This window comes from Vanessa atalanta, chromosome 6 (genome assembly GCF_905147765.1).
Source record: "Vanessa atalanta chromosome 6, ilVanAtal1.2, whole genome shotgun sequence".
Classification (NCBI taxonomy): Eukaryota; Metazoa; Arthropoda; class Insecta; order Lepidoptera; family Nymphalidae; genus Vanessa; species Vanessa atalanta.
Window position 1 is genome coordinate 12,372,590 of NC_061876.1, and position 19,297 is coordinate 12,391,886.

At 35.6% G+C, this 19,297-nt stretch overlaps 4 protein-coding genes across 8 annotated transcripts; 1 reads left to right on the plus strand and 3 right to left on the minus strand.

Annotated features, from left to right (window-relative positions):
* Nucleotides 1-28: 28 nt before the first annotated feature.
* On the minus strand, nt 29-7,145 carry LOC125064686 (probable E3 ubiquitin-protein ligase MGRN1). 3 transcript variants are annotated; one of them, XM_047671869.1, is made up of 14 exons: nt 6,762-7,141; nt 6,385-6,503; nt 5,988-6,259; nt 5,582-5,769; nt 5,149-5,303; nt 4,645-4,893; nt 4,430-4,567; nt 4,132-4,230; nt 3,876-3,959; nt 3,665-3,778; nt 3,358-3,511; nt 2,488-2,561; nt 1,652-1,727; nt 29-1,476 (listed from the first exon to the last, which is right to left on the minus strand). In XM_047671869.1, the coding sequence occupies exons 1-14, from the start codon at nt 6,847-6,849 to the stop codon at nt 1,361-1,363; spliced, it is 1,926 nt and encodes a 641-aa protein (XP_047527825.1). In that variant the 5' UTR covers nt 6,850-7,141; the 3' UTR covers nt 29-1,360. The 3 variants fall into 3 exon arrangements, 2 of the variants coding, with proteins under 2 accessions (XP_047527825.1, XP_047527826.1); XR_007119593.1 differs by lacking the exon at nt 2,488-2,561 and having other exon boundaries at nt 1,416-1,476; nt 6,762-7,132; XM_047671870.1 differs by lacking the exons at nt 29-1,476; nt 1,652-1,727 and adding an exon at nt 1,738-2,099 and having other exon boundaries at nt 2,460-2,561; nt 6,762-7,145.
* Nucleotides 7,146-7,447: 302 nt separating this feature from the next.
* Nucleotides 7,448-9,676, plus strand: LOC125064496 (60S ribosomal protein L10). Its single transcript, XM_047671568.1, has 5 exons — nt 7,448-7,522; nt 7,646-7,674; nt 7,752-8,057; nt 9,042-9,204; nt 9,471-9,676. The coding sequence occupies exons 2-5, from the start codon at nt 7,652-7,654 to the stop codon at nt 9,636-9,638; spliced, it is 660 nt and encodes a 219-aa protein (XP_047527524.1). The 5' UTR covers nt 7,448-7,522; nt 7,646-7,651; the 3' UTR covers nt 9,639-9,676.
* A 442-nt stretch (nt 9,677-10,118) lies between these two features.
* On the minus strand, nt 10,119-13,963 carry LOC125064601 (DNA polymerase eta). Of its 2 annotated transcripts, XM_047671734.1 has the most exons (8): nt 13,659-13,963; nt 13,198-13,332; nt 12,976-13,078; nt 12,627-12,843; nt 12,219-12,336; nt 12,004-12,144; nt 11,443-11,810; nt 10,119-11,363 (listed from the first exon to the last, which is right to left on the minus strand). In XM_047671734.1, exons 1-8 carry the CDS (start codon nt 13,790-13,792, stop codon nt 10,228-10,230), a joined length of 2,352 nt encoding a protein of 783 aa, XP_047527690.1. In that variant the 5' UTR covers nt 13,793-13,963; the 3' UTR covers nt 10,119-10,227. The 2 variants fall into 2 exon arrangements, with proteins under 2 accessions (XP_047527690.1, XP_047527691.1); XM_047671735.1 differs by lacking the exon at nt 13,659-13,963 and having other exon boundaries at nt 13,153-13,285.
* An 834-nt stretch (nt 13,964-14,797) lies between these two features.
* Nucleotides 14,798-19,290, minus strand: LOC125064705 (fidgetin-like protein 1). Of its 2 annotated transcripts, none has more exons than XM_047671888.1 (10): nt 19,083-19,290; nt 18,811-18,960; nt 18,240-18,746; nt 17,686-17,798; nt 17,351-17,506; nt 16,692-16,825; nt 16,497-16,611; nt 16,000-16,112; nt 15,248-15,439; nt 14,798-15,113 (listed from the first exon to the last, which is right to left on the minus strand). In XM_047671888.1, the coding sequence occupies exons 1-10, from the start codon at nt 19,172-19,174 to the stop codon at nt 14,994-14,996; spliced, it is 1,692 nt and encodes a 563-aa protein (XP_047527844.1). In that variant the 5' UTR covers nt 19,175-19,290; the 3' UTR covers nt 14,798-14,993. The 2 variants fall into 2 exon arrangements, with proteins under 2 accessions (XP_047527844.1, XP_047527843.1); XM_047671887.1 differs by having other exon boundaries at nt 18,811-18,963.
* Nucleotides 19,291-19,297: the final 7 nt, after the last annotated feature.

Below are 19,297 nucleotides of genomic sequence, written 5' to 3' on the forward strand. Positions count from 1 at the left end.
AAGAAAACAGGTAATGAAAAATGAAACATTTTTAATTATACATTTTATTTCAACAAATAATAAACTAAATTAGATTTTTTTCAAAGTAAACATTTGAGATTCAACCAGCCCAGGAATGTTTGTATCAGTTCTCTTGTACATACACATTGTATTTATTACATGTCACGAAACACAAATAACTCATAACACCTTTGCCTTCAGTCATTAAAATGCTATAATCATTTTCAGCTCTAGGTATATAATATAGTATTTTCGTTTTATTTGTTTTCTTTAGAACTTACTAGCTACGAAAACGATGTTTACTTATTATAAAGTAATAATGATATTTAACATAAAAATAACTCACTGTTTTTAAGTTATTATGTCTTCGTTTTGGTAAGGCGCCGCACGGCAAAAACAATGCGTGACCTTATTTCATCAAAATTACACAAATTAAATTATTCGAAATTTTTGAGATTGATAGGTACTTGCAAGATTAATAACTAATAAATTCAATTTAGAAGGCGATTTTAGTAATATCTTTAAATAACATTAATGAATAAATCTAATGACTTGCGAGTTGCGAGTCAAAACAGAATTTGTATAGATTTATTACAAAACAGTATTGTTGGATTTGAGGTGCTCTTATAATACGGTCTGAAACAACCAAAGAATTAGGCAACGTCACTTACATCGTTGTGTTTACGAACATATATATAACGAGCGAGTATATAGCTCGAATCATATGTGACATAACATAAAATAGTGTGTTAAACTTAGTTACAGTTAACACAGATGTAACCTTATAAGAAATAAATTCAACGCCTACACCTTTATACTAAAAGATTCCATTGCTAAGGATACGTAAAAATAATGTTATATTAATCTATTCGAAAACTATTATAATAATTCCTTTATTATCTCATTTTTATATTAAATACATCACAATAATAATTTAATTAACAATTTGTGATGCTTCGATTATGATGTGAAAGCGATACATATATTAAATACAATTCAATATATTTAAATATTATAGTGTAATATATATGTTAATTGATTATACGATATTTTTATGCAATCGCATTTAACTTATATTTATATACCAAACTTCTTTAGCTACCAATAATATTTCAGGTTCTCTTTTAATCCTAATTTTATTAGTATCACGGAAAGACTTATTCTATACGGATACTAATGATTTCGAAGTGGCCCTAGATGGTAATAAAATCGTTAGTAATTAGTCATAAATCAGTTAATACATACTCCAAACGTCGAGACTCGTCTACTGACGGGATAATTCCCTTAAAAGTCTTTCACGAATACGAAGTAACACCTAGAAGTGCGTGTCGGAGTGCGTGGGCAGCACGGACAGCGGGCGCTAGCACGCCGGCTCGGCCGACAGCGCGGCGCCCGGCGCCAGCAGCCCGCGCGTGCTGGAGCTCGAGCTGTACGAGTCGCCCGACGAGCGCACGCTGGCCTGCGACAGCGGCGTGCCTGCCCGGGGAACGAGGCTGTCACAGCTCGGCTACTCGATAGACGCTTATTCATATGTGTCACGTTAATGACGTGTACTGTTATTTTAGTCCTCCGGTTAGTCTAAATCATTTTCGCGTGTACACTTAAAATAATAGTATTGCCATTATAAAATTATTTTTTATAGACAACCTACCTGGCAAAGAAGTGACACGATGCGGAAGCGCCCATCGCTGCGGGGTGCACTCCCCTGGCACGGTCGTGATTATCTCCTGCAACAAAACTCTCGATGCAAAATACATTCAAACACGCGCAATACACAAAACTACTGCCGATTAAGTACAAATGAAAAGGCCGGTGAGAAAATTAAACCACAATGCACAAAACAGAGACGAACGAAACCAAGACAGAACAACGAAAAATGAAACAAAAATTTTGAATGTTAGCATTTGACGTCACAGCTGTTTATATAGTCAGTGAAATGCCAGCCCCTCAGCGTCGATGTCTACCTTCTACTAACATATACAAATAAAAATCACATCTACGCAGTTTGGTGTACGCGTCACAGGGTCGGTCGTATAAGTCAGTGCGGGTCAGTCAGCAGTCGGGTCGCGTGTGGAGTCGCGTCAGTCGCGTCAGTCGCGTCCGTCGCGTCCGTCGCGTCCGTCGCGTCCGTCGCGTCCGTCGCGTCCGTCGCGTCCGTCGCGTCCGTCGCGTCCGTCGCGTCCGTCGCGTCCGTCGCGTCCGTCGCGTCCGTCGCGTCCGTCGCGTCCGTCGCGTCCGTCGCGTCCGTCGCGTCCGTCGCGTCCGTCGCGTCCGTCGCGTCCGTCGCGTCCGTCGCGTCCGTCGCGTCCGTCGCGTCCGTCGCGTCCGTCGCGTCCGTCGCGTCCGTCGCGTCCGTCGCGTCCGTCGCGTCCGTCGCGTCCGTCGCGTCCGTCGCGTCCGTCGCGTCCGTCGCGTCCGTCGCGTCCGTCGCGTCCGTCGCGTCCGTCGCGTCCGTCGCGCGGCCCGGCCGGGGAGGTGCGCACTCACGGTTGGCGCGAGGCTGGGCTCCTCCGGCGTGAAGTAGTCGGAGTCGTCGGCCGCGGCCGCGCCCGCGCCGTCCGCTGCGTGCGCGGGAAACCATCACCCTCGTACATCGTGGATCATCGATTTTGGAAAACGGGGGTTTTAAGAAAAACCTCACATTTCCCAAAATATTAAGGCTAATATTTTAAGCGGTCTCAAAAATGTTATTTACGCGAGATTTTTGGGTCAAATTATACGATGAATTACATAGTTATACTGTTATTAAGTTTTCGCCAAGAAATTTCTACAGCAGAACATTTGAAATTTTATATAGTACATATTTACGTATGAGCGGTAAATTAAGCTTTACAGCATGGTCAAATCTACAAAGCTCTTACATGAGAAAAGTTTTAAAAGATAACTTCATTAGGGATACTTCATACTACATACTATGTATCATTAAATATTCACTACAAAATAGCCGACTTCAGTTCTAATGTTATTAATTATAGTATCTATTTTGGGAAATCTAAATAATTATTACTACAAGCACTTAAAGATCCCAATAAAAGCCAATAAGACAGAACCTTTGAGATTTTTAACCCCCCATTCCCGATTCAAGCAGGGCAACACAAAATATGGACAAATATATCCATGATAACGGGGGAACGATCGGGCATATTCATTGATTAGGTGCATTAGATGTTACGCTAGTGCGCATGTAATATTATTGTAGAGGTTTATTCCTATTAATATTATAAATGTTACAGCATGATCGTTGGTTTGTCCTTCTTTTCATAGCAATGGATCCACGGATCCATCAGTCTATATCTATATGAAAGGTTTGTTTAAGAGGTTTCATTAAGATTTAATTTAAAAAAAAAAACGACTTACAGAGCGGTTGGTCGAGCTGGTCGAGTTGCTCGGATTGATCGGGTAGATCGGTCTGATCTAGCTGGTCGGGCTCGTCGGTGTCAGTGTCGTCGATGTGCGCCAGCGGAGACCCTCGGAGCGTCTCCGAGCCGCAACTGCTGCCCGTCCGCACCGTCTACAACCACGTGGCCACCAGCGTTACTTGAGAAAACCATGTCTTTAAATGTAACGTCACCTCTTTTAAAATCACTCAGCGAAATAATCGACTGCTCAATAAGTTTGGAAAGCACTAGAATTGGAAGAGTTGAGGTGTATGTGAGAGACGCACCCCGTTGGCGAGCTGCGTGAGCAGCGGCGAGCGTCTCTCCGCGTCGCTGTCGGGCTCCGTCTCCCCCGCCCCCGCAGCCTCCTCCTCCGAGCGACCCGTGGAGTTCAGGGAACTCTGGCGAACCAACGGCACCGGGTTACGAATATAAAACGAGGTAGTTATACTCAAACGATCCGACAAGGATAGCTAGCGGTGAGAGCAGGGCTCGGACCTTGGACAGGCGGTGCAGCAGCGGCGTGGCGGCGCGCGGCTCGCGGGCGCCGTCCTCGCGCGCCAGCAGCACCGACATGCGGAACTGTGGGCACGACGGCCGACTCACTACTCGGACTCCGAATACAACGACACAAGTGACGACTTCCAAGTTAACTCGTAGAAATAGTGCGAAATTAAATGTTAATGATCATTTTATTCTTTATAACATGATAAAAAATATTACTGCCACATTAGGCTACGATGATCGACAGTACCTCGGGCGTCAGAGGGTGGTGAGGCTTCCTACTGCCGCCGCTACCGAGACTGGTGGACGAGCTGCGCTCCAAGTTGCAGCGATTAAGCGCCTCCGCCGCCTGTTTACCCAACATATTTACAGGCCAACCATTTGTCTGCCTCCTGAAGATTACTATCAAATTCTGATTTTGTACTACTATCGTTAATTATCATAATTTTTTAAATATTATTATTTTGTTTCGACTTATCACTAATTATCACAGATAGGTATTTGGTAACTTTACAATCGCAGTAAATATAAGACAGAATGCGTATGACCTGCGAGGCGGTGTCGGTGTCGGGGCTGGCGATGGCGGGCGCGGGGGGCGCGACGCGGGTGCGCGCGGGCGGGGGGCCGTTCAGCGCCTCCAGCAGCGACACCGGCTCGTAGCCCGCCGGGATGTTCTCCATGCTGCCCTGCGGACCGAGCACACGCTAGTGTCATTACACAAATGCGACACTACAGCGAATGAGATGTCAGAGTGTACGCATACATCGGGTGGGGTGTGCGGGTGCGGGGCGGGCGCGGCGGGGTTGGCGAGGCGCTGCAGCGCGCGGATCTGCAGCAGCGCACGGAACGGCGCGCGACAGATGGGGCAGTTGTTGGCCTGGTAGCGCAGCGAGTCTGCGCACGAGTTGCACAGGCACAGGTGACGGCACGGCAGGATCAGCGTGTCGCGCACGTCGCACATGCAGATCACGCACTCCGACCCTCCGTCCTCCGTCTCCTCCTCCGCGGTTATCTGTGCGAAATGTGACAAGCTGATCATAACAACATCCCAACTTGCCTTGCATGATTATTAGCAAATACTTGGGCCTTGTTGTCGAGAAGATATATTTTACTTACTTTTAGTTGAATAATGTTTTATTGAAAGGAATATTTCTATAGGAAAACCATAAAACTTTTTTTCCAAAATTAATCACAACTGACAAATGGTTAAATAAACGTTAAATAAAGAAACTATTTCATTCAATAGTAAAAAAAATTGCCCTTTCACCTTTGAATCAAGATTCTTGTTTTCTATGCCATAGATTTCTTGCAGCAAGTAGCAGAGGCCATCCACAAAAAGCTTCTGTTTGAGAGCTTTCAAGACATATGTGCCGTCTGAATGTTTTTCCACTACTGCTATAGTTGTGTGTGATTGTCGTATTTCTAAAATGTATTTATAATAAGTGTTAAATTAAGAATAATTAAATTTGATTAATTGACCACAATAAAAAATTATACATCATAAAGAATAGGTATGAGTTACCATTGACAGACAGGACTCACATAAGCATGGTCTACTTTGTCTTAAAGTAATATTATGAAAAAATAATATTACTTTTATAATTGTAATTAGCTCAGTGTGTCATTAGCACAGAAATAAACTGTCACATCATTGTCTGTTATAGCATATTATTAATTTTAACAAATAATTATTTTCTTACCATCTTGACCTTCATCAACTACACAATATATGGCAATTGGAATGATTTCTCTATCAGCATTGTATGACAAATCTTCTTCGGGCTGTTTTGAAGGGTCAAAAACGTGGGATATCTGGCAAAATTGCTGGTTGGCACCTTTCTTATAGTGATATGTTTGAGATGTCATTGATGGGTCTCGGGGATAATAACTAAAAATTAAGAAAAATTATTCATCAAATTGAAAATAACTTTCATAAATTTGACATAGTTAAACATATTTTCGACTAATGCATTTATAGAAACATACCATACTTTTATGTTGCTAATCTGATATGGAAATTGATGAAATGGAATATTTTCATTAATATCTATATTTCAAATCTTACTGTCAATTTTCATTATACAACAAATTATTTTGCATACTAACACAACTCCAGTTGGTGTAACTTCCTCAGTACAGAAATAAAAGACTGTGATAGCACATCGAACATCACAATCGAACGTAAACTCAATATTATAGTAGGTCCCCTTGCCGTTGCACTCAATAGTCTTTGTGACTCCATCTCCAATCTTATTTGTATCACTTATTTTACCAATCGGTTCTGGACAGCGAACAAATCTCAAGGATTCCTTTCTAATATTAATGAGACTTTTAAGAGTTTTAGTTGGTTCATTAGATTGTGGTGGTGGATATGGAAACTGCAACCAAATTTATGATAAGCTATGAAATGCTAATTATTTTATCTTTAATTTAATAAATTTATTAGAAGGCAAAATTCTTCAGCACAATGAAATGTCATCACATTTTTTTTTATTTAACTTACTGGTGTGGGTCTACTGCCAAGAAAGTTAAGATCAGCATTTTCACCAAACAGATAAGCTTCTGGTTGTGGTGTGTCGAACCTCTCTCCACCCATTATAAAATGACTCCCAAAATAGTTACCTAAATAAATTACATCTTTTTAAAACAACAAGGAAATTTTGTGTTGATAATAATTTTTGATTTTTCATTTAAGATAAACATGCTTTTCATTTTAAGTATATCAAACTGCTTTCAAGGAAAAATTTACTACTAAACAAATACAATAATTAAAGGATAAATAATACTTTTAAACAGAAAATCTTTATATTCTGTTAATAATAATTAGGATATTCTGCTTTACTTGTTATCAAAAAGTGAAAAGGAAACGGGACAACTAACCAGATCTGGGTGGATATTTATAGGCAAGATTAGAAACCACATCTGCTTCTTCAACGCCAGCATGTTGTCTACTGGCTAAAGCACCCATTGTACACTGAAGATATTATCTCGCTATCTTTTAAAATTCAATATGTATCCAACATCCATATAAAACAAATGATTATATACAGTTCGTCGACAGTTCGCTTAAATTGTATACTCTTTGTTACTTCAGAAAAGATAGACTTTTACAGTGACATCGTCAAGTACCTAAACGTCACATATGTATGTATTGAGTATTGACTGACTATTGACAATAGAAGCTTCGGATCAAAATATTATCATAAATATTAGATCAGATGACAGACAAACTGTTGATAAGCACTAAAGAGAATATACACTATCAGTAATGTTTAATTATTACATCATTAAATACGTAAAATATTTGGTTTTGTATAGCAATCGTTGTGACTATATATGTATACTTTACATTAGAAACATAATAATATTAAAACGTAATACTAAAACATAAATTAGTTGTCCTACTATGTACTTTCAATATATACAAACTCTACTTTAAGTATATATATAATTAGAAAAAAATATTAATTTTATATTTATTACATTCATTTTATTTCATTATTCATATAATATAATATATAATTTGTAGATTGATATATTGTATTTAGATATCTTAACTGATATTATCTGTATTTTTTACAGTCTGTCATAGTTCCGGTTGTCAACACTCTTTTACTAGGTGTCGGTGTCACTTTGTGAAGGTGCTTTTCATTTTATGTGTATTTAATCTTAAAAAATCTCTTTTTATATTAAATATTTTGATATTATTTAAACAAGGATTGATTGCTTATGGTTTTCTAAGTATTTAATTTTATTTATTTCAGGCCACAATGGGGCGCCGTCCAGCAAGATGGTAAATATATTGAAGCTTTCACATAATGCCATAAGTGTAAAGTTTTCTGAAATATTGAAGTGTTCTTTTTGTTTTAGCTATCGTTATTGTAAAAACAAACCATACCCCAAATCCCGGTTTTGTCGTGGTGTACCAGATCCGAAAATCCGTATTTTCGACTTGGGCAAGAAGAAGGCTACAGTGGACGACTTTCCACTATGTGTGCACTTAGTGTCTGACGAATATGAGCAGCTGAGTTCAGAAGCTCTAGAAGCGGGTCGTATTTGCTGTAACAAGTACCTCGTGAAGAACTGCGGCAAGGATCAGTTCCATATCCGTATGAGGCTGCATCCCTTCCACGTTATCCGCATCAATAAAATGTTATCGTGCGCTGGAGCTGATAGGTATGTACTTTATTTATACTATGCATATCCCTGTTTAAAACTTAAATATTATGTAGACTTGACCAAACATTAAAAAACTTCAAATACTTACGAAATGATCTGTAACCTTTTTATTAAATGTGGTTCGTCGTATTTCGTAGATTAATCTTATAAAAAAGTAATATATTAAAAGATTTAACTATTACATGTTTTTTTGAGGTTGTTTTCTTCCGTCTTAATTTTAAATGTACAACTCGACTCTGGTTTTAAGTTACTTAAAGATATGTTATAGTTGTTAAACTTTTTATTAAATTGCAACTTAAAAAACCTAGAAATGCAAGTAGACATTAAATTTGGACATTGGCTGAAAATGTGCATATTGAATAAACTTCAGCTAGATGTAATATCATAATTTTTTTTTTGTTATATGGAGGACAGTAATAATTATGAATATACATAATAGTACATATAAATAATTTTAAAATTCCAGTTTTGACCTTAAAATGTTTTTTATGAATCATCTTAATCGATAATATTCACTTAAATTTTATCACAATGTGATGATTTGCAAATTTCAATAAAATATTACTTGTAAGGTTCAAACAATTTATCTAATAGTATAAAAAGAATTAATTATTAGTATGATTATACATTTTTTTCTTGTTAACATCCCAACAAGTAATTTGATTTCATGTAGGTTACTGTCTTATATAAAGTAATTCAGAAGTCATTTTTGCTACTATTATTAAGCTGTTCATGAATACTGCTTTTGTTTTAGTTTATTTTTATGTGGTACATATTAAAAAATTATAAATTATGGACGGTTTCTTTGGTTTGGTTGAAAATTACTTAAAGTAACTTAAATGCTTAAACATATCTTTAAACTTCTTGTATGGCAGGTTTCTAGGAATATTTTTTACTTTCATTTAAGAACTATTATTATTAGAAGTCGTTAAGTTCATGGTTATTATTTCAAGCCATAAATATTGTTATTATAAATTCCAGGCTCCAGACTGGAATGAGAGGTGCTTTCGGCAAACCGCAAGGTACCGTTGCGCGTGTTCGCATTGGGCAGCCCATTATGTCTGTGCGCTCCAGTGACAGATGGAAGGCGCAAGTTATCGAGGCTCTGCGTCGTGCCAAGTTCAAGTTCCCTGGTCGTCAGAAGGTTTGTTCTTATATATATATGTATCTAAATTATTATTTATTACAATTATAAATGTTTTACAATAAAATAACTGCATTCTTAAACATTTTATATAGTTTATAATTAATTTGGTCTGCCTATAAATTGAAAAGAGATCCATGTTAAAAATATTGATAAGGTTAATAATGTAAAAAACTGCTTGAGGTTATGGCTTTGTACAAGTTCAACAAATGACAAAATATATATTTAAAAGCTAATAACTACATCAACATCTATTTATTTTATAGATCTATGTATCCAAGAGGTGGGGCTTTACTAAGTATGACCGTGATGAGTTTGAGAAACTGCGTGATGATGGCTGTCTCGCTAATGACGGCTGCAACGTGAGGTACCGCCCCAAGCATGGACCTCTTGACACATGGAGAAAGTTCCAAACCGAGATTCACAGTGTATAATTACATTGGATTGAACATCAATAAACCATAATATTTTACATCCGATTTTTATTTATTTAATAATCCTTTTAGAAACAACTTTTTTAATGCAACAGATAATAATTATAAAACAGTATTTCAATAGATATTTAGATTTTGTGTGGCAGAGAATTTAATCTTCCTGAACTTCTTGTAAACATGTGATTTTATTAAACTTAGATAACATTTAGCTTTCTGGGTTTGATTCTTATTATTATTATTAATTAATTTGACTAGTCTTAAAAACGATTCAATTAATATGGTTACCTGTCATGACTCATGATGTAAGGTGCCGAAACGTGCACATTAACTGAGGATCAGTCCACAAATTCGCGCTCGCTGTGCTATTAGAAAGTATGTTTACAACTATAGAATACTCTGCACATGCTGGTTGCAATTTATACTAAACATTAGTACTTTAAAAGAAAAAGTGGTCTGGCTGGTATGAATTAATGGAATAAAAAAGGTGCTATATTATTTATTAAATTCATTTCATTCATAAATATATCGTACAAAATCTGTTACTAGATATATCACACTTATATTACACTATTTTTCTCGCACTTATATCTTACCTAAAAAACATGTCTATCGATTTACAAGGCAATTTCGTTTTCTTTATGGGTGATGTTGATATTCTCTGCCTTTTACCACTACTACTAGCATAGGAATGAACTATGTTTTTTTTATTTAACTCCCTACTTAATTTTTGAGCCTCGTGAAAGTCAAGATGTTCACAAAATTTTTCAACTGCAATTTTTTCACCACACTCTGTACACATCTTCACGGGGGCGGTCATATCGAACTTTGTAAAAAACTTGGAAATTGAAGGCTTTGCCTCATTTTTGTTAAGTTCTTGAACAGATTTTTTCTTCTTTACGTCTCTAGCTGGTTCTTTAAGAGCGGTTATATCTTTTGTTTTACGTAATACCTCTCTCTCTTCCTCCCTTAATTTAAGCGCTATATGGTAATCTGCGTGTTCGTCGAATTGATTTAATGGTACAGCTTTCCCACACTCAAAACATTCAACTGTTTCTATGTGACTTGTATCTGTAATTTCAGGTGTTTCTGTTCTTGATGAAATATCAGCTCTAGGTTGGACTTCTACGATTTTATCGACTTCATTTTCAGTTGTTTTTAAGAGCTCCCTCATATTACTAACCCGAGCTATATCAAGCGGATCATCTTCAAATAGAGCTATACTTTTATTAATTTCTTCATTAATGGTTGATCCTGAATAGACAGTATCATTGCTATCATCGCCACACTCTATTATATTACAAATAGGACTATTAACTTTATTTAGAGATTTAGATCCATTGTCATGAGATTCCTGATTACTTTTTTTATTTTCTTGGCCTTTTTTCAAAAATTTGGCAAAGAATGATTCTTGCTTATCTAATGGAGATTCTAATACTTTTTCATTATTTGGTCCCATAGTTTCTTCCTTAATTTGCTCATTATCATTGTTTGTTTGTAAGAATTTATGCAATATGTAGTTTTTGTCAATATTGTTTATATTTGTTATTTTTGTTTCATTTACTTTAGTGGCTTCATTGGATTTTGGTACAGTCTCTTTAGAAGAGCCAGCACAGAAATAGTCTTTGATTTTTTTCGTTTTCTTATTATCTGTATTATCTTCAAACTTACCAACACTAATACCAAGAAATGTTATAGGTGCTCTTAATTTTTTATTGCTGTCGGCTTCTGGAAAGAACACGGGTATTAGCGAAAATAATTTTTAAAGAGTACAATTAAAAGTTTTGTTAAGTACATATTTATAAACCTTTTGGCTTGCAACCTTCGGTACTGTCAAGAAGAATTTCAAAAGCCTTATTTGTAAACAATTCTCCACACAATTCATCATCAGGTAAGAAATTGTATGACCTGGAACTACTTGTGTCTCTGCCATCCTGGAGTTGTACTGAAAAGCTAATGACCATTTGCTTTGGTGTTCTGTTGTTTTCTAAAGCATCTTTTTCTAATCTTTCTTCTATTTCGTCGCCTAAATCCCTTAGCCACTTTTTAACACTTTCTAAATCTAAGAGAGCCGATTTTCCTTTAAAATTCTTGCAACATCCAATACTTTTCGGGTTGAATTTAGCTTGAACTAGTTCTATGTCAATTCCTCGAGCTATGTTGTATAACCATGTTCTGAAATAGTTTAGTTTAAGCAAGTGGTGTGATGAACAGAAATGTATTTGAAATTGTTAGTTAATGGAAGTACTACATTCAAAAAATACTATATTGTAATTATGATTACCTAAATGAATTTTATTAAATAATAACATTGTTAAATATTATATTGACATTTATTTGTTTTGGTAGTTAATTTACAAATGCTTACCCATTTTTTTCATCAAATTTAGCCTGAAGTTCTCTTTCTGTGAAAAGTTGTAACTGTCCCATGGTTTGAATTTTTAATATTTCACAGACATAATCTCCAAATTTTCCTCCTAAATGCTTAACTTTTTTTACGGATAAAGTCCTGTGATCAGAATATTATTCTTTTAATTCATCTATTATTTAAGATAATGCATGTATATTACATCTAATACATACTTATACAAAATGTTTACAGAGTGTTTCGGCAGCACTGTTTGTTTATTAGGTTTGTTCATACCACAGACTAGTTTTGCCAATATTTTATTGTGAGCAATTCCCGCTGAACATGTATAACCTTAAATATGATTAGAGGATTAAAAACTGATACTTATTTTAAATATTGTTTTAAAGAATTCTCACTTTTATAGTGGCCCACATAAAAACTTATCAATATGTATTTATTTGAATAATAAAATTTGTTAATGATCTAAAAACAAGTTTCAAACTCTAAAGTTTAAATATAATTATAATTTATAGCTGAGACCGAATAATAAAATACAATTTTTATCATCACACATGCTTCTTCATAGTGGATATAATAATATCTGAGAACTGGTAATATCAATATTCTAATTGTTGGGTTACCTGTTTCTTCAAAAACTGCAGCTCTAATTTCACTAACAATCTGAGCTCCGACTAGTAATTTTTGTGCATGTTCAAAGTCAAATTCAATAGAGTCTGAGCCACAGCTGTGAATATCCGAGATAAAATGATCCAAACTGTCATATCCCAGTGCAAATGTATTTGGCATCATACTACTTGCCAATGTGTGCACATTTATTGTTTGAAGTCTTTTCTGCACCTGAAATTTGAGTTCATATCAATAAATGGTAACAGACAGTTTAGGTGCAAAGCAAGTCACAAAAAATGGAAATGGAACTGCCATAAATAAGTAGATTATTTTTTGTTAATACTTTTCTAAAGAGGAACTTACTGGAATAGTTATATCTAAGTAAGCTTCATCAATTGATGCTCTTTCTAACAAAGTTGTAAATCTTTGAAGTACCTTCGCAACTTCTATCCCTGCATCTCTGTATCTAGAATGTTTTAAAGTAACATATATTTAATAAAATCAAAATAAAATGTTTATAAAAATATGGAATGAACATACCCTTCATCCTAATATTAATTATTTTCTTTATTACTCTAGTCTTACTTTGAAATATTAGCTTTTCCTTTTTTGCATGGCACTGATGGGAGTTGGATCTCAGGACACTTCTCCTTGGCATCATCACCTCGCATATGTCGATTTACTCCCATAGCTCTGGCTACATAGTTGACAGCAATAATTCTAAATAAATATAAGAAATTATTTTAGTTTTCATCAAATACAGTACTGCTTAAAAAGTAGATCTTTCTTTAATAACATAACGTTTAACAGTAATCAGTAATATTGTAATAATTTGACTATATAGTAAATATAGTAAATATATGTATAGAACATTAAAATTGTTGAATAGTTGGGAGTCTCTGTTGTCCAGCACCCAAACACAGCCCTGTTTCATAAAATAGAAGAGACTTTGTTCAAGGGAATTAAGATTGTGGTTGTGATTAAACAAATATTGTGTATTTATTACTGACAAAGTAATGTAAAGTTTTATGAATAGATTTATTCACCCTCCTCCTTTCCATGGATTATATTGCACAACAGCTATAGGTTTCCCCTTGAGTTCTGGATTTAATTTCTCTTCCACTTGACAATAAAAACAATCCATGTCTATCAACACAACTATCCTATTTTCTAAATCCATTTTGCTCTTTTATATAAATAATACAATTTCATATACAATCAATTTTATCGTAGTTCATTAAATAAGGTAATTATGATTCTGGTACTAAAGACTACCGGTTTCTTTTCACGTAGCTTTGGTTTAATTTCTATTTTCTGACTTCTGTCGAAAATAACCAATGCTTCTGATTTAAATTTGTTTTGACTTTTGGATTAGTGTTGCCAGGCGTTTTGAATTGGTGATCTTACGACAGGTAAATAAGAAGACGTAAATACTAAATATTACTTGTGAAAGTTTTTTGAAAAAATAGTTACTTTTTATTTTAACGTTAATACTTTTAATTATGTTTTATGTACTTGCATAAAATGTCTCCACTTTTAGACATTATTTTTCAAAAAAAATAATAATGTTAAATTAAAAAAAATACATTTTTTTTCATTAAATCCAATTTTGAAGGGTTTTATGGCGATTGATATCGTACAAAAAATATTCTTTTTCAGTATTAAATTAAAATTTCAGTAATATTTTTCATTTCATCATTTATGTAGTATACATAAATATAATAAACATTAAACTACACCATTTTTATTTTTTAAATATCCCAATAGTATATATATATTTATTGTATATACTAAAATTAATTATATATTTTAACAAATTTAGGTGAGGTATTGCCATTCAATCACGCGAGATAGATTATAATATAACGATATTTACAATTTCACGGTGGCATAAAACCTAGAAATTTCATCTTAGGTCCCGTAGGCAGTCGGTTATATTCATAACGATTTTTGTAGCCTGTAAATTTGTTACTTATACAAAATATCTTTTTTTATATCTATCTCGGCATCACATATGCATAAACCTTTTATTTTATTGAATAACAAACATACGAGGAATAATTCTTGTTTTCGTTGGATTAGGACCGGAATTTCAAGTTAAGTGAAAGGCAGACAATCACATAAATATTTATTAATAAAATATTTTTATACTAACTAGCCCAATCTGCTGATAGCAGTTGTGCTTAAGTATAAAAGCGCCTGGATATAAGCAGTTTTCTGGTGATCTCCCTCATCACTGAAACTAATTTTAAGAGACTATCTGAGGCGCCGCACTGATATTACAAGACTTGACTATTAACGGTGAGGCGCCTACTAACACGCGGCATCCGCGTTTTTTTTACCCCGCTTCACCCTGGATTTATACAAGCCTATGTACGACTTTAAAAGCCGTGACCGTAAGTGTTATTCCATTTAACATATTGGCCGAGGTCGTCTTGTGAGACGCTCGGACGAACACGCTGAAGAGCTATTTTGAAGTCTTGGACAGTTACTGGACGAACCTAAAACAAAATATAGTACAGTCGTATACCCAGCCTTATTGTCAAAATATTTAGGCATCGTTATCTGATAAAACCAGAGTTGTGACTCCCAGCTTATAACAGGGCTTATAACTGGTCCTTGTATGTTCTTCTACCTGGTCCCTGTCAATGGTGACGATCTGCGACAGAGGCACAGAGCGAATCGGCCCCATCGCGGCCTCCGAGCAGAGCGACTTCATGTCGGCGCCGGAGTAGCCGTCCGTGAGGCGTGCCGCGTCCGCCACGTGGCTCGCCGACAGCTCGTGCTGTTCGCTCCTCAGCAAGTTGCTGATTATTTGTTTGCGTGCCTGGAATAATATATATCACGTTTTAACATATATGGATTATACTGAAAACATATTTGAGTCGATTTTTATACATTATTGTTTCTATCAATCATATTACTAAAAAGTTTATTATAAAATATGGAATTTAAAAAATATTTTTTTATGTAATTAGCTGTTGTTAGTTTAAGGTTAATATCAGACAAGTAATTCTTTTTACTCTATACATTAATTACTATCGGTTGAATATTGGAGCTGACAATTTAGATTATATTATTTGAGTTTTATAACGACGGCTAAGGATTAATCTTTTAGTAAAAAATATATCATAGAAAACAAGATTATTATTAATAGAGAGTAATATTACGCACTTCTATTTTTTTGTAAATATGAACATTTCCAAGTATTTATTTAACTTCACATGATTATATTTAAGGGTAAAATAAGACAATTTAGATTCATTCCAAGTAACCGATTAAGCTGAAATATCGAACTCATACTTGTGATGAAAACTTATTTACTACAATTCATATATTATTCCAATATTATGTTTTCGACAAGGTGTCAATATTTGAAATACTAACTTCGAAATCAGGCAGCGGAATGTACAGTCGTTTGACAAGGCGTCGTCTCGCCGCTTCGTCCAGTTCATGCGGTCGGTTGGTGGCACCCACTATCAGAATACGATCTTCTTCACCTATTGGCCAATTTTACACTTAACTAACCTTACTTATGTATATATATATATATATATATATATATATATATATATATATATATATATATATATATATATATATATATATATATATATATATATTTACCGTTATATATATTTTCGTTGCTCATATGAGGAAAAAAATATTTTGATAATCACTACACGATATCGATGACGGCTGACAAATAAGATTTCCTATGGATTTACGGCATTCAATCGGCCGCACGCCGTTGTCGGGTTCGATTCCTGCTCAACACAGATATTACTTACTAAATTTGAAAGCTGTTCTTTCGCATATCTTATGTCCTCATAAAGTTCGCTTGCCGATCGGTAAAAATAAACAATTAAAGAGGAAAATCTCACCCGTAGAAGCGCCGTCGAACTGCACCAGGAACTCCGTTTTGATCCTGCGACTCGCCTCGTGCTCGCTGTCGCTTCGCTGACTCAGCAGCGAATCGATCTCATCAATGAATATCACCTAAACACGGGCAGACGTCAGCTACAAAACAGTTCGGTCAACAGAATAGGTAGAGCATAGAGCGTAGCGCAGGCGCTGACCGCGGGCTGGCGCGCGCGCGCCACGGCGAACAGCGCGCGCACCATCTTCTCGCCGTCGCCGATCCACTTGGACGTGAGCGACGCCGCCGAGATGCTGAAGAACGTCGCGCGGCACTGCGCCGCCACGCAGCGCCCTGCGCACCACACTCGTCACGCGCGGCCCGCGGCTCCGGCTCCCTCCCCTGGAGCCGCGTGCTCGTCACGGGATATCTTTAATATTTACTATCAATACCCATCTTTTCTTGCGCTCACTCGGATCGTTGTTCGGTCCGCCTCTAACACTATAGAATACTTTTTCAGTCATAACGATTCAGTGAGTTTTAATCCGAGTATGTATGGAGTATATATATAGTATGATTTGATAATTCGTATTTTCGCCAAAACCTTATTGGGCTATTGCGGATGGATAGTAAGAAAATGGTGAAAACAGTTCTTATTCTTAAAAATTTGAGTGTGCAAAATTGACACAAAAAACCTCTGCTAATTAAAAAAAAAAAGCATAAAGCGAGAAGGGGATGTTGCACATCTCGTAGCGTAAATTGTTCACAAGCAACCAAATTTTAAGATTTTTCTTAGCCAATGTCACAATTGTCCTTCGACATCTACAGCCTAAGACGTATAATCTTTCGAGATGTCTACTGGACGGGAAGATCGCTAACCGATCAAGGTCTTGCCGGTGCCGGGAGGGCCGAACAGCAGCACGCCGCGCGGGGGGCGGCGCAGGCCCGTGAAGATGTCGGGGCGCAGCAGCGGCCACACCACCGCCTCCTGCAGCACGCTCTTGGCCTGCTGCAGCCCCGCGATGTCGTCCCAACCTGATGTACACGTGGGAGAAACCATTCAGTTGCTAATTCGTTTATTTAGATCCTCTATATCAGTGAGATACACTTTTAAATGAGTAAATAGGCTTTCTAATGATTCATAGGAGAGACTCATACAAGGCAACATTTTTAAGTTTGCTATTCATATGACAAACTGACAAGAACCCAATTACCGATTGGAGATCCTTTATCAATAATTTCACTTTCAATCAGCTCTATCATTTTCGGGTCAATGTGCTTTAGTCTCTCATCTGTTATAGCAGGTTCATTGACCTCCTGTTTTTCTCTGCAAAAAAGATCATTTTGTAAATATTCTTAGTTATTATTTAGCAGGTGTTTATTTTTACTGAAATTACTTTTTGACATAAAATTTGAAAAGATAAAATATTGTTTTTAAATAAACCTATGATATTTTTAAATAAATTGGTGGCTCAAATAATTTAGTTTATTTTTGAGTAGAATGTAAAACACATTTTGCCATTTGCCAATTCTTTAAAAAAAGAACAATTTTATTCATGTTAAAATGGCATAAGTTTATAATTATGCCAACAATTTTCATAAGAACCAACCAACTAATGTTTCTATTCTGATTATGAAAATAAAGGGTTATTGATATTTGATATTATAACACCAGGCCACAGAAATATAACTGCTGAAAAGAATCAATATTTTATAACTTCTTCACCAGACATAAGTAACTTATTTAAAATAATAAAACCAATCTTACTGAGCCCCTAGCATCGGAGAAACAAATTTGGCCTGAGCCTTTCTTGATGCACCCAAAGTACGCCGAGCGGCTGGATTAGATGCCAATAGTGTTTCTCTAGCAGTTTTAAATGTTATTTTTGCAACTTGACTTTTATGAGCTTTCTCCTCATCAACTTCAACATCAGTATTTACTAATGGCTTTTCTATGTCCATATCGAAATCTTTACTGCAATTTGTATCTAGTATATTTTTTGATGTAGGCATAGTTTTCTTTGATTTTAAACGACCAAACTTATGTTTTGAAAGTCCGACATCTCCAGATTTTGATTCTTGACTAGAATTCTCAGAATACAATGGTCTAAAGTATGACACTTCTGACTTTTCTTGTGTAGGTAAATCATCTTTACATATGCATTTGCTTTTCATAATATCTACTGCTTTATTTTGTTGTAAATTTTTATTTATACTCAGGCATTTACACTGCGGTAAAGACTTTTCAAATAACAGTAATGGATCTGGTAGTTCTCTGAAAATTTAATTAAAATTTTATATGTCATCTGTAACTTTTTATTAATACTACAGTTGCTCACCCCAGGGAAGTACTCCAAGATTCAATCTCAGTACACGTAGAGCTGTTTAGTTCTTTTGCGAAGCCTAATAGGTGATCTCCATTTTTGTTAAATAACTTAACGTTTGCTTGCCATGCTTCTTGCAATGCGATAGTCGTAGAATTGTTGGAGCTACTAAAAATAAATTTGTCTTCTCGTGTATTTTTAAAGTAATTTAGCCCTGATTATTTATGAATGAAATTCAGTGCTGTTTGATACATTATATAAAATATGCAAAATTTAATCTAACAAACCTGTTTAGAGATTTTTTATACTGATGCACAATTTCAGTATTTAATAAAGACACGTTAGTGCCGTCACTCGATTCAGATTGTGATAGCTGCATTGTTGTTTAACCTTCTAAAAATAATTTCAGTCTTTTCTATACTTAAATATATTTATTACTTTCTTATTTCTGTTGAAACTTTAAATTGTATTTAGGCGGCAATACATGAAAACAGAGACGTTA